The following is a 22,763-nucleotide window of genomic DNA, read 5'->3' on the forward strand; positions in this document are numbered from 1 at the left end:
TCGTTCACATCTTTTGCACATAACACAAGTTCATTGTAAATTATTGATTAAATGGAATTTTGGAAATATACATTGTGCAGACATCTAAACAAGGCATTTTTAAACCCGTAGATTGCTTGAATTAAAGAGAATATGCACTCAGGTTTAAAGCATAGTTATTTTAATGTAAATGCCAAATTGCTGGCATGTATGTTAATTTTCTGACTTGGGTTTTACTACTGAAATTTCCATGAACTTAAATATACAGTTCTGGAAAATGTGATCCTACAGATATTGTGTTATTTTTTCATTCTGTTTCATCTGTATGGTGTTCCTAAGTAATAATACTTTTTTAAAACCATAACAGTTAATCATTTTTTAAGCATCTCTACACTTGCTACATGCTGTTCTAAGAATTATCTCAATCCAGAGTTCTATAGTGGAAGTATAATCAACCTCATATTACAGATCAGGAAACAGACACAGAAAAATTAAGATCAGGCAAGTAGTAAGAGGATGAACCCAGACCTAAACTCAGGCTTCAGTTCATCTTCATGACTATTTTTATTGCTACCCACAAATTGCCAAGCAATTATAATGCTTTTACTGCCAATTAATATTTTACATAACTTTGTACATTTATTATCATTTTTTTCACTTTTCCAGAAGGGTGAAAGTAAAAGGAGATAGGTACTTTAAATCCTAGGGAACCCCAGAGAAATTTCAAAGTCCTGCCATCTTAGAAGAAGTGGAATCAAATATAATGTAAGGGTCCATGTCACTTCAGTGGGTGACTGAAGTGTCCTTTTTCCAAAAATGTGCGGTTTACTTTTAGAAAAAAAAATTTGAGGCTATTAAGTTTCCTACATGATTACTGACTTACACGTGGCCTGAAGCAGTACTATGGAAATATGCTTGACTCTCAAAAATATTAAAGAAAACAAACAGTAATGTTCATACAGATGGACTTTTATAATCTTTTATAAAAATAATTTGAACAAGTCAGATCTTTTAAATCATTGCTTCACAGCAGAGTTAGCCCCTTCATAATTATTGGAAACAATTTAGTTGCTTGCTTTTCTGATGGAAATTATATCAAACTCAAGGATAGTCTGACACAGCAGCAGGAGAATTATCAGTTACACATCCTAATGGCTTTAGAAAATCCTGGCACAGATGTTGAAAGAAAAACTTTTTATGAAACACAAATGAACATGAACAAGTAAGTAATCTACACAAACCTTTTGTAAATCATTTTAACACTGGTGCTTCATATCAGGCATTCTGAGCATCTCCTTCCATGTCGTAGCGAATCTCCAAGGATTCATCTGTGGTTCGACTTAAATCAATAATTCATCCTTTCAGCTGCCGGATCCAGACCCCCTCAACCTTTTCAGTGTATTGCCCTAACCGCTGTGATTTTTCTTGCCTTTCGTTTTTCTTTTTCTGCCTTTCTTTTTTCTTTCTTTTTCATCTCATAATCGTTCAGATCTTCCTCTTTTATTTAATTCATCCAGTCGACATCTTTGCAAGCAAAACCAGTTCATCATAAAGTATTAATTGAATGAACTTTTGGAAATACAATATACACTGTGTATGTGTAGACATGTAAAGAAGTATTTTCAAAAATAAAGTTACAGGGTTTACTTTTCTAAGTCTAAGTGTTTGTAATAACTCTTAACCATTAAGAGAAAACTCATAGATTTCTCTTTGTTGATTTCAGTGACAAATATATTTGAACTGACACACACAACCAAGTAGCTGATTAATCTAACATCTGGTAGTGGCAGTTCTTATAGAATAAGTTTTAGCAGTTTCTGATGGTTACTGTTTGCTGAACTTAAGGAAATGGCTGTAAATTATTATTTGTTTCTAGTTTGGATCCATGTGAAGAGTCCTGCATTGCAAAAATCTAACTATTGGCTAAAATTGTGCAGATTTTGAATCCCAAGATTAATTTGATCAGGACATCCCAAGTGCAGATATCACGAATTCACATTATGCTGCCAGAGTCTCTAAATGAGGTTGGGTTGCTGCGTAACAGTATAAGGGGAGCAGTAGCAAGCAGCCAGTGTGGGGATCAGGCCTTCTTTTTGGTACCAAACATTATGTGCTGAGCTTTTTCTTCCTTGGTTTTTTTTTTCTTTCCTTTTCATTTTCAAATAGTTTCCATTATTTATTTCATTCATACTTTATTGTGTGAACCAGTGCATCTAAAGGTCAGAATAGCCAAAAAGAAGGAAGAAGACAAAGGGAGAGTGGTTTTATTACCCAGCATGAGTCTCTGATCCTTGCCGCCTGTGTCTGTGGAAAACTGTTGATTCTCAGCGAGCTCTAATGCTCTTCATCTTTGCTCATTTACTCTCTTTAACCTCCACTTGTATATCTTTCAGGAACATGGGAATGGATCTTGAAAGGTTTTGTTTTGTGTCCTTTCAAAGAAGTTTGAGATAAAGACAGGCCAAAAGTGTTACTTTTTTTAAATGTACATGTTCATTGGGATACTTTAAAATTTCCCTCTCTGAACCCAAGAGGACAATGTAAGCAATACTACGGCAATTGTTGGATACTAGTGTTCAATAATGGTGGGATGTGGTTTAACTTAGAAGCTCCAGGGTTCCAGACAACTTGTTGCAGTACAAAAACATGACCATCTTGTTTTTCTGGTTTGATTCATTCCCTCATTTCTGTCATTTAGGATTTATTTTATTAACTGGCCAAAAGTAAGTAATTTACATAAAGCAGCTGTTAATTTAATTGAACCCTTATGCTTGACTCCAGTCCTATGTAATCAAGTTAAGACATCATCACTGAAAATATAGTGAATTTATGCTAGTAGAATCTCTAAAAGTAATATAGCCATTTGAAGACAAAATGCAGGTAAAACTTGCTTTAAATCCTCCCTACTCAGAGATAGCATTGTATGGATTTCCTGTCACCACCTATCCTACTTTGAAACTATCTTAAAACAAGTTTCTCTCTTTGTATCAGAATTTAGAGCAGGAAACATCTGTAGTTTGAGACATTATCAACTGGGTCCTTGTTCATTGGTTTTTATTTTTTAAAATGACTTGGTTAATTTGTAGCATTTGCAAAGTGTTCAGGGCAGTGTGAGTCACAGAATATAATCTCAGAGGACTTTTCTTCTACATGAATTCAAAAGGAACCTCTTCAGACAGCTGTGCAGGCTTATGAAACTTAGATGAGAAAAATGGCCCCGTCAGTCTCCTTCACATAATTTTTGAGCCATTCTTCCATATAACATAGTCTGTCTTAGATGAGGGGGATAAATAATGTGGCATACAGCATCTTAATGGGACTTCCATCTTTACCTCACCTTTTTTTGCCTTCATGTGATAACTCTCTGAATTTCACTTGAAATTCACCCTGAAATTTTGGAAACTTCATGCAGTATTTAGTACCCAATTGGTTAGACAAACTGATTTTTAAAACACCTTGAGCAGAAAATGCATTAAGATTCTCTGTTGTGTTTCCAATAACCTGGTGTGCATCGCAGATGTTTAATATTTGAATACTGGTCTTTTGCCCTCTTTTTTTTTCAATGTAAAGACACATTGATTTTTCAATAAGATCAAAGGGAATTTGGAAAAGAAAGGAAAGATAAAAGAATGCATGTTAAATATTAATAGGAGTTTTCTAATTTGACAAAATTTTTATGTGTGTTACATTTATTAAGTGTTGTAAATAAAATGTATGCAATTAGAGCATATATGTTATAAATGTTTATCTTTAAACAGTTTAAAGAATGGAAATTCTGCCTGTCTGGAGTGGGATTATTCCCCCAGCCTCTAGATATAGAAAGAGTAACCACATACCTCCATCTCCATACATCTATCGTTGTATCTTTCCAAAACCCTACCCAGGAAGATGTCTTAGTCAATATCGTACTAACAAGTAAGTTATTTTTCTTATACTTTACATACGTTATTTTGTAATCATTAACCAAACTTGTTTTATCATGGAATCAAAGCATTTTAGAGGTAGAGGATACTTTAGAGATCCATTAGTTCAACAGCATCATTTTATAAAAGAGAAAACGTATGGTGTGAGAGATACAGTATCTTGGCTGAAATCATAGTCTCTAAATGGTGGACCCAGAATCAGAAATTGGAAATCTGTGTACCAAGTCATGTTCTTCCCATTTTATCTGTAAAGCCAAATATGTAAATTAGTAGATTTTTTAAATTATCTTGTTATTTAAATATGTGAATGCTAATTCCTTAATGTTTATAGATATTCAAGTGTTATGACTGTTTAATTTCCCTCTTTTCTTTATAAATATCACAGTTGGATTAAATTTTACCTCTAACCAAGCTTGTTTCTTTTTTTATGTCATATTGAGGACGCATGTTTTTAATTAGATTGTGTGTTTTTTTTATCACTTTTTATTTAATGACCAAATGTGGGACTGAAGTAGAAATAAGCTCATGGGTTTTCTGAAACTATTACTATTACTACTATTACTACTACTAAATTACTACTACCACTACTACTACTACTACTACTATTACTGTGATCCATTTTATGTGGCTCAACTTTGGGGATAAAAAGAATACACATGTTAAGGTTTTTGGTATAAATAACGAACTTACTCTCCAAAATCTTTCTACTATTGCAGTTCATGCTGCCATCAGAAGTATATAACAGACATTACCTATTTTCCTGTACCTTATAAGCCCTAACTAGTACCATTATTCTTAATCTCCATCAGTGTGATTGGGGGGAAATTGTATTTTATCATCTTTGCAAATTCACTATTTTTTGAATAATGCTGAAGTGGAACACTATCATTTATTTACCAGTTGGCGTTTTCATCTTTGCTGTTCATCTCTTCATCCTTTGGGCATGAAATAATTATGAAAGACTAGGAACATAATGTCATCTAATGTAAAATTCCCTTATGAATACTTTGGCTGTGATGAGGAGGAGAGACATCGCAGTATTTAGTAAAAGTTGATTGCAGGCTCGGGGACGTCAGCATTTTAATACGGAACAGACTTGAGCATATGTAGAAGCAGAGGGAAGAAGCCAGGGTTTAGCAGGAGTTAAAACTGTGAAGGAGGAAGGGGTAGCGCTATGGCTAAGGCTCTGGGGGGATTGAGATCAGAGTTGGGGTAGAGGAAGAGCCATAAACATGAGGGGCATTTCTACCGTTGGGCAGGTGGAGTAAGATAAAGCAAATGTGAATGTAGATGAGTTGTTAGGTGGTAGAGGGGCTTTGGAATTAAGAACAGTAAGCTTACCTTTTCATCTGCTGAGGAAAGGAGATACAGTAGGAGATCTGAAAGTGGTATACCGGTTTGAAGAAACTGCTGGTGCAAAACGAAGATGGAGCTGCAAAACTGAAACATAAACGATATTGTATTTGGCTGGGATTGGAAACCAAAAATATAGATAGGTACCAGGAAAATATGTGTCTGTGCAGTTTATACCAGTTGTAGGGCTCAGAAGTACACAAGAATGACAAGTGGGTCTGTCCAGGGAAGGAATTTTCAAGGCAGTTGTAGTCAAACCACTTTATAACTCTGAGAGTGTTGTAAAAAACAATATTGGATAAAGATTTTCACATTAAAAATAAATTGTGAAATAATTTGTGGCTTCTTAATTTAGTTGATCTAAAATTCTTTCTGCCATACAACAGGAAAAATCAGTAAGTTGGACAAAGACTTGTTAGCCTTGTAGTTGAAAATGGTCTTTTAAGTAAAGTAACTCTCTCTTTGGTTAAATGTTCAGACTGTCAGGTTCTCCCCCTTTTTCCTTCAACCCAAAGAGACAAGAGACAAAGAAAGATATTGACCTCATATCTTTCTCTCTTCCACTTTCTCCTTTTACTTTATGCAAAGATTCCTCCTTTCCTTTTCTTGCTGAGGAAGTCTCTGTGTGTCAAAACCTCCTCCTTTCTTTTGTGGATTCTTCTTTTCTACCACCATGCACATGTCTCCTTGTATTCATATTCCTTATTAGTTGCGACTAGACCTCATAATTTGGCCTGAATTATTGAAGGGCCACAAAGACACATGCCTGACAAGAAGAATAAAAATGTTTAACATATATGCCAAATAAACTCTTTAAAAATGGTGCTAAATTAGTACTGTCTCATTGAAATATTTATTTGTAAATATCTGGAAATTATTTCATGATATGACTAATTAATCCCTTGCTGTCTTTCAAAAGAAGATGTATATGTTCCTGCAGGTGCTGTGGCACTCACGGAGATCCCTTAGGGAAGTTTATTAGAAGACTAAATAATGTAACACCAAGAGGGTGACTGATGAGTGAGAGAGATCTCACCGTACGTATTTCAGATCCTGCATTCCTTGTTTCTCTTTCAATAGGTAGGTAGATGATAGAACTGATAGAGAGAGAGAGATAAAAATACCTTTTAAAAATCATTATTTTGCCTAGAAAGCAACATTTTTAGAATTGCATACTCATTTGACCTTTTAGATTGCCCAATTTAATGTCTTTCCTTCTGCTGATGTCTTGGCTCTTTCCATTTAATCACTTCTCTCAAAAGCATTGCCCTTTGACATTCAAAGACTATTTTAATTCCATTTAATTAAATTTTAGTTCTTTAATTCTATTGTGTGTCTCAAGGTCTTTCAATTGAACATTATGCAAGGTAAGGTATTGAAAAGGTTGTTTTTCAGGGGTTTATTCATATCTTAATCCATGCCAGCTTCTAAAGGTGAATGAGATAGAGTGGCCCAAGAGGAGTTGGCCTGAACACCAGGAAAATAGCAGAGATGTCTCCCAAGCAGACCATTAATGAGTCCCATGAGGAGCAGGATGCTACCAAAAAGCTTTCAAATAGCTGAGGAAGCTAGGATTTGTTATACACCCACTATGTTCCACAGTTGAGCTCTATAAACGTGACTGTGCTCAATCATAAAAAAAAAAAAAAAATTCTTAGGCTTTTCAGGTGTAGAACCTGAGGCTTAGAGATTTCTCAAAGCCATTGTAATGAGTAAGTGATGCAGCAGGGGCTTGGACCTGCCTAGCTGTCTTCTCCAAGACCGCTTGTCATTCTGAACTGTGTGCTTACAGATGATGCTTATAAAGCCCCATACTGATGAGGCTCTAAAGAATGACTCCTCTTTTTGCTTCCTCCACTCAGATTTCAGGGAAAGAGGCCTGCCTCCATCCTATCCAAGCACCTGAAGACATGCCCCTGGCTGCCACTCCTTACACATTTTCTCAGCTCTTGGGTGTCTCCTTTATCTTTTTAATTCTGCCATCAGACCCGGGCTTAGCCTGATCCATACATGCTTGCATTTCTCATCTTGGTCTCCTTGTTCATCCTGGACACGTACCCTTGCTCAGTGACTGGTATCCATGGACTCAATTCCCACAATTCTTTCTCATCAGTATTCTGTCCTCCACCCCTGCCCCCTGCTGTCAGGTTTCCACCCTGCTAGCTGGAATAGAGGTTGAAAAGGGAAGGTGGCCAGGAATGGAAAGTAAGGATCTGAATTAAAACATTAGAAATTAGGACCTGATGTACATATTAAGAATTTAAGGGCACATCTCCATTATATGTATGTGTGTGCACTGGCTCATATAACCATATTCCAAACCTGCTAATTTGTGTGCTTGTTAATGGCAGGGATGACATGAACTCATAGCTTTATTCCTACCTTAATGAGTATTTCAGTGTTGGCATATATGTTGATAAAGCAGGAGTTGAATATTTAGTCAGTGACTACTGAGTATCTATTTGGTGCTGAAAACTGTCACATGCACATTTCAGAACTCCTTTATATTTGGAATGCACATACATACATATACATATTGTATTTTGATTTTGTGTGGTATTCTACTTCTGAAATATCACTGTGGATTATATACCTAAAAGTTGCATAAATGAATGAAGCAGTAATCAATGCATGCAAAGTAGCTGCTTTGATTACTATTCTACTGAAGTAACTGTAGTCTTGAGATTATTTACTCCTTTTACTTAATTGAAATTTAAATCCAATATTAGTGATTTGATTCAGATGTTTAAATATAAGTGGATTCTTTTCCATAAAACTTCCAGTAATTTTATGTAACAGCAAAACAAAATGGCACTAGGGATAAAGGTATGCATACCAATTAACATAATGTATGAATTTTACAAATATCAGCTTCCATTTTGAGGGTTGATAAATGTAAACAGAATACTGTGTTGAGTTGTTTTTGACTCAGGGTTAATTTTGACCAGAGTGTTCACCAGCACTAAAGTAACAAAACACACAACATAGCGTATTTATGGCATGTTAATCATACAGGACACAAAGAGGCAAATATACTTTATTTCACATGGTAGAATTTGTTTATGAAATTCTTGTCCCTGGAGGCCCTCTGAATCTTATCTGAAGTGCCTCTAGAGTTGAATAAATATTTATGTTAAATATGTAATGATCACTGTAAATTGCCAATCAGGGTGTGCAAAGCTTTACACATAAAAAGAGAGATAAATAGGTATAAGAACTCCCACATTCTCAAAATCTCTCCTAAATTCAGACTATCAATTATTTAAATATTTGAATCAGTAAATAAACAGTACTGGGAGATTTGAGATTGGCGTGCAGGGAAGTTAGAGTACCAAATACAAAGCAGTCTCTTTATACCTTAGTGTAATTGGATCGTCTTTGTTTCGCTCATAACAAATAGCTCACATTTTTGTACTGCAGAAAGGTAGGTGTAAAATTATTGTCATAGCCACTTTTCAGACAAGTAATCTGAGACTCAACTTGCTTACAAATACTTTAATTATTTTTAAATCCTGTTTGGGAGTCCTAATCTTTGGGACTCCTTTTTTTTTTCTTGTTTAGTAGCTCTCAGAATTCAGTAAACAACAATTATAGGAACTCATCAAAATTTAGATTCCCAGGTCCACACTCAGTTGATCTTCATTATGTCTGGGGCAAAACCCTACCATCTGAGCCATCACAGCTTATTCCAGCGTAGGCTGTCAGAAGGCCGCACTCTCAGAAATACTGCTCTGTGTACAGTGGTTTCAAAGTATATTTTAAAATCGTACACCTCAATTAGAAAATATTTTTCAGCATTCACTTCAATGTAGGTATATTCACTTGTGAAATATGTACATGTAGCATTTTCAGCTCATGTATTTAATATCTATAGAGCTTATCTCCTTTTCATAAAGAATTAAATATAAATATAATATATAATGTTTTTCCCATGATCCAAGATAGTTCAGCTTAAGCAAATCCCATCTTAAAGTAAAATATGGTTCCATTTAATTAAATCTGTAGGAATAAATTTTAGTTTTTAATTTTCTTTTTTTTTCTTTGGCCATTTAGTTTTTTATCACCTCCCTCCCCTCAAGACACAACTTTTTATTTTGAAACATTTCACACCTGAAGGAGAGCCCGGTACAATGATTAGCCCTATACTTTCCATACAGATTCACCTATTTCATCAATTCTTAACTTTGGGGAACCATTCTTTACATCCTGTCTCTATCAATAGACATAATTTCTTCTCTAAATCATGTATGGCCTTAGAAAAAAGATTTTCTACAACATAACTACAATGCCACTATCATACACAAAGATTTAACATAGATATATTAATATTATTTAATATACGCTTCACAGTAAAACTTTTCCATTTGTCCCCAAAATGTTCCTTCCAATTTTTTTAAATTGTATCTTTTTACCCAGTTGAGAAGCAATCACGGATTGTGCGTGAATTCAGTTATCATATTGCTTAAGTCTCATTTCACCTGAAAATTCCCTCCCACCTTGTTATGTCTTTTATGATACTTGCATTTTAAAGAGTCCAGGCCCATTGTCTTGTAGAATACTGCATGTTATGGATTTCTTTGTTGTTGTTTTCTGTTCAAAACATTCTGTGTCTTTATTTCACGTTACATATCTTGGAAATCATTCCGTATTAGGACATATAGAGCTACCTAAATCTATTCAGAGCTCTCTAATATTACATTGCATTTATCTACTTTGATTTATTTCATCTTTCTTCAGTATTAAGTTCAAACTAAACATTTTGGTAAGAATCATTTATTGTGTACTCACTGCACACATCAGGAGGCACAACATCCCATTATTGGAGATGCTACGTTTAATCACTTGGTTAAGGTTGTGTGTGCCAAATCTTTATATTATAAACGTCATCTCTCCCCCTTATAAATAATTTGGAGGGTGATAATTTAAGACAATGTGAATAACCTTCTTTCTTACAACCTTGCATTTGGTCATTTTAGTATCCATTTAGTATCCTATCAATTATACGTCTGTCATCCTTGCTATTTTTTATTAGCTCTGATTCTTATGCTAAAGAAAAACTTTTTCTCCACTTCTCTCTTCCCAACCCCCACCCTTTTTATTTTAACTATGAATACAGACTCATGAATCTTTTTTTATCTTTAACATCTCAGCTTTTATCGTTTTCAAATCCTCATCATACTACCACATTTAATCACAGAACATTCAATGTATAAATATGTGTGGGTATCTAAATTCCGAAGACACAAGGTGTGTGACCTCGGGCAAGGAACTTTTATTCTTTTGGATTCTGCATCTCCTAAATAACAGGGGGATGTACCAGGTAATCTATAAGGTTGCTTCTAGCTAGAGATTCTGTGATTCTTTGACCACTGATGTGTATTGTCTGATGGTGCACTCTTTGTTGAAGTTTTGTTTTATGATGCAGAATATGGTCTATCTTGGTGAGTGTCCACACAAGCTTGAAACAAATATGTCCTCTGCTGTTGTTTTACCGAGTGGGCTACAGATGTCATTTACATTCTGCCAGTTAATTTTATTATCTGGGTCCCATATATCCTGGCTGACTTTCTAATAGTAGTTCTAGCAGTTGCTGAGGGAGGATGTTTACAGCACACAGCTATAATGCTGTATTTATTTCTTCTTTCAGCTCTGCCAGTTGTTGCTTCATGTACATCCAAAGCTCTATTATATTGAAGACCCATTAGGATTGTATATCTTCCTGGTGTATCAATATTTTATCATTATGTAATGCTCCTCTTGGTCTCTAGTAATTTTTCTTTCTCTGAAGTTTACTTTATATGACATTAATGTTACCTTTCCTATTTTTAAAAAATTGTAACTATTGTATGGTATATCTTTTTTCAGTCATTTTTCTTTCAAACAACCTACATCATTAAATTTGAAGAAGTTTCTTATAGACAGAACATTATCAGACCAGGTTTTTTATATAAATATTTATATTTATTATACATACACACACACACACACACACACACACAGACACATACATACATCTACCCTGGCTACCCTTGCTCCCAGCCTGGTACCCCAGCAAAAGAATTGGAGTGCCACCTGTTTCTGTCAAGTAGGAGAGAGAGCAGATCTCTGCCCCTCTTAGCTGCTCAGGCTTGGGGGCTTCTGCAGCACCTTGTCCAGTCTGAATGAAATGAGTATATATAAATATGTGCATATACACACACAAAGTCCCCTTTCATCCTCTATCTCACACAAAGGTAGAATACTGTATAGAGTTGACTCTTGAACATGCAGGAGTTAAGGGTGCCAACACCCCATGGTGTCGAAAATCTGTGTTTGACTTGATTCCCCCACAACTAACGGCTAATATCCTACTGTTGACTGAAAGCCATAGTGATAACGTAAACTGTTGATTAACACATATTTTGTATGTTATGTGTATCATATACTATATTCTTAACAAATGAAGTAACATAGAGAAAAGAGAATGTTATTGAGAAAACCACACAGAGAAAATACATTTATAGTACTGTAGTGTATTTGTCTATGCTGTACATTTATGTCATCCATTTATAAGATTAATCATGTCACTCCCTACATCAATGATTTCTTATATGATACAAAGCACTTTAATGTTATATGTATTACTAAAACTAGACATTAAAAACAGAAAGACAAATGAAGAAGGAATTCATATTTATTTATAGGCATAAAGGTTCATGAATTGATCATTTAGATTTACATATTCATAATACAGTATTGGAAATGTTACATTTTTTTAAAACCATTTACCTATGATGATAAGCTGATAAGAGAGGCATACTGTATATTGTAATTTTTGAAAGAAAAATTATAAAACAGTAAGAGGACTACCACACTATTAATTTCATATTAAGTATTACTCACTTGATGCCTATGCAAGGATAGGCTGTCCACTTCTAAACAAATCTTGTCCACAGTGTTCTACACAATAAATAACTTAGGTGATGATTATGATGACATAAACATTTCTTACACTTCTTGCCATACATTATGAGATTTTCACATGAAGACACATACGTACACAATATGTACATTTATTAACTGTGTGGCATGATGATCATCTACTATTCATTAAGTGGAAGTGGATCATCATAAAGGTCTGCATCCTTGTCATTTTCACGTCAAGAGTGCTGAGGAGGAGGGGAGAGGAGGGGCTGGTCCTGCTGTCTCAAGGGTGGCAGAGGTGGAGGAGGTGGAAGAGGTGGAAGGAGAGGCAGGCACACAGTATAACTTTACAGAAATATATCATAATTTCTGTCTCACTTTTTTCCTTTTTCATTTCTCTAAAAATGTTTTTATACAGTACCAAATATTTCTTCACCATTTGGTTGAGTTTTAGTGCCTGTATCATAGAACGGTCCATGTTCTAAAGGAAGTCCAAAGCAGTCATGAATAACAGGAACCCTCTGCCAGATTGTCTCATGTCAATTCATTTTCTGGCCCTGCTGCTTCTATGTCTTCTTCCTCATCATCTGACCCTGGTTCAGAAGCACTCATGGTGATTAAGTCATCTGTTAATTCCTCTGGTGTGGTGTCTTTTAGCTCTTGAATTTCTCCAAAATGCTTATCTTGAAACCCTTCACCATATCCACATTCTCTTCATGATTTCCTTGATTGGCTCCATCATAAATCCCGTGAGGTCATGCACAACATCTGAACTCAGTTTTCCCCAGCAGGATTTATTGTTTTGGGATTGAAAGTTTGCATAGCTTTTTCTGTAACAGCGATGGCATGTTCAGTGGTGTAATCCTTGGATACTTTCTTGATGCTCTCTCTGTCAGGGTTCTCTTCCATAGCATTAACAATCCTTTCCATAAAGTACCATGTGTAATGAGCCTTAAAAGTCCTTATGACCCCCCAACCTAGAGGCAAATTAGAGACATTGTGTTTGCGAGCAAGTAGACCACATTAACACCTTCAGTGTTGAACTCATGGTGTTCTGGATGGCCAGGGGCATCGTCCAATACCAAAAGAACTTTAGAAGGTCACCCGTTATTGGCAAGGTACTTCCTTGTCTTCAGGGACAAAATATTGATGGAACCAGTCCAGAAAAAGGGTTCTTGTTGTCCAGACCTTCTTTTTGTACAACCAAAACCCTGTCAGCTGGTGTGTATCTTTTCCCTTCAAAGCTTGGGGGTTAGCACCTTTATAGATAAGGGTAGTCCTGACCAAAAACCTTACCGCTTTTGCACACAACAGTAGAGTTAGCCTATCCCTTCCTGCCTCAAACCCTGGTGCTTGCTTCTCTACTTTCCTAATAAATGTCTTTGCGGCATATTTTTCTAGAATAGGGCACTTTCATCTGCATTAAAAACATGTTCTGCTCAAAGATTTTCTCAATGGCACCTGGGAGCTCATCTGCTGCTTTTTGGTCCTCAGAAACTGCTCCTCCTGTTATCTTGACAATTTTTTAAGCCAAATCTCTTTCTAAAACTATTAAACCATTCTTTGCTGGCCTTCAGTTCTCTAGCTTTAGATCTTTTACCTTCCTTTTGCTTTAAGTTGTCATTTAATAACTGCTTTTTCTCAAATGATACTAGATTATATAGCATCAATGCACCCACATATTAGAGTCTTTAGCAATCCTACACCCACATAAAAACTGCATTTTCAATATGAGATAAAAATGTATTTTGCAAAAACTGCAAGTTTTTTTGCACCTGCTGTTGTAGCTGCAGCGATGGCTTCACAAATTTTCTTCTCTTTTTTTTATACAATGGTCCCTATTCTGGATTCATTTATCTTGAAATGATGGTCAACCACAGCTGCAGACCTCAATCTATGGCACAATTTGACTTTTTCTTGCAATGTCATGCCATTTTTCTGCTTCCTGGGAATACTTCCAACATCACTAGGGGCACTTCCTATGGGTCCCATTGTGGTATTCAAGGTTTACACATTGCACTAAACATGTTGAAAAATATGCAAAAACCATGAAGGATCACTTTTTACTGTGATAATGCAGGTTACTGGAGAGGTGAACTGCTCACACAGAGATGATCAGCATCCCATGACATTTTAAGTGGGTATACACAACACTTGAGCTCATTGTATAACAATAGGCTACGAAATTATTACAGGAGTGTAGTATGTACTACAGTTAATTTTATGTAGCTATGATTGAATACTGCATCTTTACACTTGTTTACATTTCTCTCAACTGCTCACTGCCCTATACATGGTCTGTTTGTGCATGTGATTTTTAATAAATTTTAACTTTTACTAATAGTTTTGTGTCTATTTTATGGAAATATATGATAAAATAGACTAGTATCTACTTATATTTTATGTATTTGTGACATACCTAACTTTTCTTTATTTTTTCCAATACATCTAGGCTATGCAGTTTGTCTGAAAGTTTTTCAAATTAGCACAAATCTCCAAAAATTTTTCCAATATATTTATTCAAAAATTTTGATGTATAAGTAGACCCATGCAATTCAAACCCATGTTATTCAAGGGTCAACCACAATTTCTTTTGCACCTTGCTAACTTCACCTAACAATATATCTGGAATGCCAGCAAAGTAGTTATTGGGCAACTTTCTCATTGATTTTTATGACTTTTTAGTACCTCAGTTTTTTGCTACATTGTTGTTTATATCCAGCTAGTGTGCAGTATCATCACCTTTTCATTATTTCTAATAATTTGCTATACAAAAAATGCCCTTATATGCATATTGTTTCATGTTTGAGGTATATACCTAAGGTGTATTTCTACAAGTGGTATTTATAGGCAAAAAGATGAATATATGTACAATTTTACAATATGTTGCAAAAATCCCCTTCATAGGGGTTGTAACATTATACATTCCCATTTCTTCACAAGGACAGCATCAGCTGATCCCTAGTGCAGTATACTTAAAGTTATAAATGTCTGTGTTGACAGAGATTTTTATCTTTTATACATGCCAGTACTAAGCAAGTACCTGTTATGTAGCCAGTAAGTATGTTTTGGAAATGTCAACTGAGAAAAGAGGCAGACCTGAAATAAAAACATTTGAGGTCTTAGAATTGTATAGAAAGCACAGATTTGGGTAGCAACCCAAACTGTATCCCACCAGGGAACAAAAGTTAGGGTTTTTAAAGACAAAAGAGAATGCTTGCTTATGTTGGTCACAAAGAATTTTGATTTGTGCTGACAGCAGAAAACTAACCTTGACTGAATGTCATTGACCTGTAAGGCGATCACTAAGCCAAGTCTCTTATGATGGCAAATTGCAGGTGTTCAGGCTGTGTCCCTGAAATATTTGGCAGTTTGGCCCAGTTCAAAAGTTCATGGCTTCACCAGTGAGGACATGCATAAGGCCCATCTCCTTAATGGCCTCCTGACTCCATTTTAAAGTCCCTTGACATAAATGACTCCTTTTTCAGATAATTGGTTGATTTTGTATTTATTGGCTTAAATTATTGTTAATGTTGCATAAATGTCTAGTTATGGATATGTAAATATTAACTACTACAATCCAATTTTAGATGATGGGCATGAACAGGCTCTCAGTAATATCCATTAGTTTAAATTAAAAGTCCAAGGATTTATGAGTTGATTTTATAATATTTTTTGAGTATTATAGAGAAAACCATTTATAATGTTGACTGTGTTCTCCAAAAATGCCATTTAAATCTCAACTTAAAATATCCTTTGAAAAAATAATTATCTGAATAATTTCCCATTAGAAGAGAGTTTTAGTTCTATATCAGTCTCCACTGATGTTTTTCCTCTTGAATGTGACATTGAAGTATAGTGTCTCTTTACATTTTTATTAGGTCGGGAAAATCGCAGGCATCTCGTCATTGGCCACTGCTGGGATGGCTTCTTCAGTGAGAGTTCTGCCTTCAAGTTTAGTAGTCTGAGTCACACACAAGGTACAGGATTTCTACCTTATATTCTGTCATTCTACTTGCTATCACATTTTAAAGATTTTATATACATATATATATATATATCTGTTGTCTTAATAAATATTTAATAAAAATTAAGTATACAGAGATCGATTAAGATGGTGGCATGAGGGGTAAGACAGAGAACTCCTCCCAAAACCACATATAGTATGAAAATATAGTTAATAAAACTAATCCTAAAACAACAACAGGAAAAAAGGCTGTACCAGACTGCATACACCTGGAGAACAGAGCAAACCTCACGAAACAGGGTAACGTGCCAAAACCTTGATCTGGTGGGACCCAAGCTCTTCCCCCACCCCAGCTCACCAGCAGGAGTAAGAGAAATGGAGTGGAGAGGGGGTGGAAGCCTAGGACTGCTGAATTCCCAGCCCTGGAGATCTGCTTTGGAGCACAAACCTACATTGTATGGTGCTCTGGAGATAAGTGGGGTTGGAAAGTTAAGACAGGCAGAATACTTGAGAAGACTGAGATTCCAGCCGTTTGTGGAAGACAGGGAACCACATCCATCTGCTCTGGGACAAAGTAAAGATGGGTGGTCTAAGAGGCTTCCTAGCAGCGAGAGAGCTGCTTAAGGGGCAAGGATTGCACAGAGCTTGCTGCAGAGGAGAACGGACAGGTGGACAAAATTATCCCAGTGCACTCAGACCAGCAGGTTGGGAACTTTGAGGAGCTTCATGTGCTCCATCCCCCTGGCTGGCTACTCAGCTCTGAGGCCACCCACGGTGATATGCAGCCTACTGCGCCTTCCTCCTGGCCTGCTGGCACTGGCTCACAAACCGGCAGTCATTGTGCTGGAGTCAGGCCAGCCAGAGGGAGGCCCCGTGTATGACAGCTACAGATGCAAAGCACAGCGTTACCCAGTGTGCTCAGCACACTGGCTCTGACACTGGAGACAGGCACTGCAGCCAGGAAGCAGGAAACAGTTCTTCCCTCCCCCCAGGCAACAGCACCGCTCCCCTGCAACCGCCAACCTCACTCCAGGGGCCGAGCAGCTCTAAAGACTAGAGCTTCTGGGCACCAGAGGGCACCACATACAAATATGAAAGGTCGAAGGAACCTGGTTCAGACCAAAATCTCACAAACCCCAGAAAAAGGGCCAGATGAAACTGAACTCACCAATCTTCCTGAAAGAGAGTTCAAAATAAAAATCATAAACATGCTTATGAAGGTACAGAAAAATATTCAAGAACTGAGGAATGAATTTAAGATGGAGATTCTATCATTAATAAATTCCATATCTGAAATGAAACATACAATGGAGGGATTTAAAAACAGATTAGATGTAGTAGAAGAGAGGGTAAATGGAATAGAAATTAGAGAAGAGGAATACAAAGAAGCTGAGGTACAGAGAGAAAAAAGAATCTCTAAGAATGAAAGAGTATTGAGAGAACTGAGTGACCAATCCAAATGGAACAATATTCACATTATAGGGGTACCAGAAGAAGAAGAAGAGAGAAAAAGGGATAGAAAGTGTCATTGAGGACATAATTGCTGAAAACTTCCCCAATCTGGGGAAGGAGATAGTCTCTGAAGCCATGGAGGTGCACAGATCTCCCAACACAAGGGACCCAAGGAAGACAACATCAAGACACATAATAGTTAAAATGGCAAAGATCAAGGATAAACACAGACTTTTAAAAGCAGCTAGAGAGAGAAAAAAGATCACTACAAAGGAAAACCCATCAGGCTATCATCAGATTTCTCAACAGAAACCTTACAGGCCATAAAGGAGTGGCATGATATATTTAATGTAATGAAGCAGAAGGGCCTCGAACCAAGAATATTCTACCTGGCAAGGTTATCATTTAAATTTGAAGGAGGGATTAAACAATTTTCAGATAAGCAAAAGCTGAGAGAATTTACCTCCCACAAACCACCTCTACAGTGCATTTTGGAGGGACTGCTATAGATGGAAGTATTCCTAAGGCTAAGTAGATGTCATCCAAGGGATAGACAAAGAGTACAGAATATGATTCATAACATACAAAGAATGGAGGCGGAAGAAAAAGGAGGGAAAAATAAAGAACCTTAAGGTTGTGTTTGTAATAGCATACGAAGTGAGTTAAATAAGACTGTTAGATAGTAAGGGAATTACCCTTGAACCTTTGGTCACCACAAATGTAAAGACTGCAATGGCAATAAGTACATACCTATCAATGATCACCCTAAATGTAAATGGAATAAATGTACCAATCAAAAGACACAGAGTCACTGAATGGATAAAAAAACAAGACCCATCTATATGCTGCCTACAAGAGACTCACTTCAAACCCAAAGACATACACAGACTGAAAGTAAAGAGATGGAAAAAGATATTTCATGCAACTAATAGGGAGAAAAAAGCAGGAGTTGCAGTATTTGTATCAGACAAAATAGACTTCAAAACAAAGAAAGTCACAAGAGACAAAGAAGGACATTATATAATGATAAAGGGGTCAGTCCAACAAGAGGATGTAACTATTATAAATATCTATGCACCCAACAGAGGATCACCTACATATGTGAACCAAATACAAACAGAATTAAAGGGGAAAATAGAGTGCAATGCATTCATTTTAGGAGACTTCACCACACCACTCACTCCAAAGAACAGACCCACCAGACAGAAAATAAGAAAAGAGACAGAGGCACTGAACAACGTATTAGAAAAAATCAGATGGACCTAAAAGACATCTACAGAACACTCCATCCAAAAGCAAGAGGACACACATACTTCTCAAGTGCACACAGAACATTTTCAAGAATAAATTGTGTACTAGGCCACAAAAAGAGCCTCAGTAAATTTAAAAAGATTGAAATTGTACCAATCAGTTTCTCGGATCACAGAGGTATGAAACTAGAAATAAATTATACAAAGAAAATGAAAAAGCCCAAAAACATATGGAGGCTTAATAACATGCTCCTAAAAAATCAATGAATAAATGACCAAATAAAAACAGAGATCAAGCAATATATGGAGACAAATGACAGCAATAATTCAACACCGCAAAATCTGTGGGACACAGTGATGGCCGTCTTAAGAGGGTAGTATATTGCCATACAGACCTACCTCAGGAAAGAAGAACAATCCCAAATGAGCAGTCTAAACTCACAATTAACGAAACTAGAAAAAGAAGAACACATGAGGCCCAAAGTCAGTAGAAGGGGAAACATAATAAAGATTAGAGCAGAAATAAATAAAATCGAGAAGAATGAAACAATAGAATCAATGAAAGCAGGAGCTGGTTCTTCAAGAAAATAAACAAAATAGATAAACCCCTAACCAGACTTATCAAGAAAAAAAGAGAGTCTACACACATAAACAGAATCAGAAATAAGAAAGGAAATATCACTATGTACACCACAGAAATACAATGAATTATTAGAGAATACTATGAAAAATTATATGCTAACAAACTAGATAGCCTAGAAGAAATGGACAGCTTTCTAGAAAAATACAACCTTCCAAGGCTGACCCAGGAAGAAACAGAAAATCTTAATAGACCAATTGCCAGCAAGGAAATTGAACTGGTAATCAAAAAACTTCCTAAGAAGAAAACCCCTATACAAGATGGTTTCACCGCTGAATTTTATCAAACATTTAGTAAAGACCTAATACCCAACCTCCTTAAAGTTTTCCAAAAAGTAGAAGAGGAGGGAATACTACCAAACTCATTCTACAAGACCAGCATCACTCTAATACCAAAACCAGTCAAAGACACTACAAAAAAAGAAAACTACACAGCAATATCCCTGATGAACATAGATGCAAAAATATTCAACAAAATATTAGCAGACTGAATTCAAAAATACATCAAAAAGATCATCCGTCATGATCAAGTAGTATTTATTCCAGGGATGCAAGGATGGTACAACATTCAAAGATCCATCAACATTATCCACCACATCAACAAAAAGAAGGACAAAAACCACGTGATCATCTCCATAGATGCTGAAAAACCATGTAACAAAACTCAACATCCATTCATGATAAAAACTGTCAACAAAATGGGTATAGAGGGCAAGTACCTCAGCATAATAAAGGCTGTATATGACAAACCCACAGCCAACATTATACTTAACAATGAGAAGCTGAAAGCTTTTCATTTAAGATCAGGAACAAGACAAGGATTCCCACTGTCCCCACTTTTATTCAACATAGTGAGGGTCTCGCCACAGCAATATGACAACACAAAGAAATAAAAGGTATCCATATTGGCAAGGAAGAAGTTAAACTGTCCCTGTTTATAGATAATAAGATATTATACAAAAAACCCTAAAGAATCCACTCCAAAACTACTAAATCTATTGTGTGAATTCAGCACTTACGGGATACAAAATTAATATACAGAAATCTGTTGCATACCTATACACTAATGATGAACTAGCAGAAAGAGAAATCAGGAAAACAATTCCATCCACAATTGCATCAAAAAGAATAAAATACCTAGGAATAAACCTAACCAAGGAAGTGAAAGACCTATACTCTGAAAACTACAAGACACTCATGAGATAAATTAAAGAAGATACCAATAAATGGACACACATCCCGTGCTCATGGATAGGAAGAATTAATATTGTCAAAATGGCCATCCTGCCTAAAGCAATCTACAGATTCAATGCAATCTCTATCAAAATACCAACAGCATTCTTCAACGAACTAGAGCAAATAGTTCTAAAATTCATAAGGAACCACAAAAAACCACGAATAGCCAAAGCAATCCTGAGAAGGAAGAATAAAGCGGGGGGGTTTATGCTCCCCAACTTCAAGCTCTACTACGAAGTCACAGAACTCAAGACAGTTTGGTACTGTCACAAGATACAGACCCATAGACCAATGGAACAGACTAGAGAGCCCAGGTATAAACCCATACATATATAGTCAATTAATATACGATGAAGGAGCCATGAATATACAATGGGGAAATGACAGCCTCTTCAACAGCTGGTGTGGACAAAACTGGACAGCTACATGCAAGAGAATGAAACTGGATTATTGTCTAACCCCATACACCAAAGTAAACTCAGAATGGATCAAAGACCTGAATGTAAGTCATGAAACCATAATACACAGGTTTGGAGGAAAACATAGGCAAAATTCTCTTGAATAAAAACATGAGCAACTTTTTCCTAAACACATGTCCTCATGCTAGGACAACAAAATAAAAAATGAACAAATGGGACTACATCATGCTAAAAAGCTTCTGTACAGCAAAGGACACTATCAGCAGAAGAAAAAGACATCCTACCGTATGGGAGAATATATTTGTAAATGACATATCCGACAAGGGGTTAACATATAGATAAGTATATAAAGAACCCACATGCCTCAACACCCAAAATGCAAATAATTCTATTAAAAAATGGGTGGCGGATATGAACAGACAATTCTCCAAAGAAGAAATTCACATGGTCAACAGGCACATGAAAAGATGCTCCACATCGTTAATTATCAGGGAAATGCAAATTAAAACCACAAAGAGATATCACCTCACGCCAGTTAGGATGGCCAACATAGAAAAGAATAGGAACGAGAAATGCTGGTGAGGATTCAGAGAAAGGGGAACCATCCTATACCACTGGGGGGAATGTAAACTAGATCAACCATTGTGCAAAGCAGTATGGAGGTTCCTCAAAAATCTCAAAATAGAAATACCATTTGATTCAGAAATTCCACTCCTAGAAATTTACCCTAAGAATGCAGGATCCCAGTTTCAAAAAGACATATGCACCCCTATATTTATTGCAGCACTATTTACAATAGCCAAGAAATGGAAGGAACCTAAGTGTCCATCAATAAAAGGATAAAGATACAGTACATGGACACAATGGAATATTATTCAGCCATAGAAAGAAAACAAATCCTACCATTTGCAACAACATGGATGGATCTAGAGGGTATTATGCTCAGTGAAATAAGCCAGGTGGAGAAAGACAAGTACCAAATGATTTCGCTGATCTGTGGAGCATAAGAACAAAGCAGAACTGAAGAAACAAAACAGCAGCAGACTCACAGAACCCAAAAATGGACTAATAGTTGCCAAAGGGAAAGGGACTGGGGGCGGATGGGTGGGAAGGGAGGGCGAAGGGTATAAGGGGCATTATGATTAGCACACATAATGTAGAGGGGCACAGGGAAGGCAGTATAGCACAGAGAAGACAAGTAGTGACTCTTTAGCATCTTTCTATGCTGATGGACAGTGACTGTAATGGAGTATGTGGTGGGGACTTGATAATGGGGGAAATCTAGTAACCACAATGTTGCTCATGTAATTGTATATTAATGATACCAAAATAAATAAATAAATACATAAATTAGTTTTAAAATTATATAATTTTAAAAATCCACACAAATTTTAGCAACTTTATAGAAAAGCATGGATAGTATAACCTTTATCTATGTTCATTATATCTTTGCTATTTTTCATTTCATGACACATTACCAGAACCTTCAAATATTTTGAGATTTTGAATGGTTGAATATCATACCACTTAATATGAAGTGTATGAGTCAGAGAAGGTTTTGGAAAATTAAAAATAGCTAGTGTACTAACACTACTCAGACTTCTGAAAAAAAAGTCCCATCTTTGCAAAGCTAATTATTCCC

At 36.2% G+C, this 22,763-nt stretch overlaps 1 protein-coding gene across 1 annotated transcript in view; it reads left to right on the top strand.

Moving 5' to 3' along the window:
* CFAP47 (cilia and flagella associated protein 47) overlaps nt 1-22,763 on the top strand; it is a 510,608-nt gene that overhangs the window by 389,830 nt on the left and 98,015 nt on the right. The window contains exons 56-57 of the mRNA XM_057495502.1: nt 3,738-3,894; nt 16,040-16,138. Coding sequence (XP_057351485.1) covers nt 3,738-3,894; nt 16,040-16,138 — 256 coding nt within the window. The remainder of the gene's footprint in view (nt 1-3,737; nt 3,895-16,039; nt 16,139-22,763) is intronic.

The sequence above is a fragment of the Manis pentadactyla genome, chromosome X (genome assembly GCF_030020395.1).
Source record: "Manis pentadactyla isolate mManPen7 chromosome X, mManPen7.hap1, whole genome shotgun sequence".
Classification (NCBI taxonomy): Eukaryota; Metazoa; Chordata; class Mammalia; order Pholidota; family Manidae; genus Manis; species Manis pentadactyla.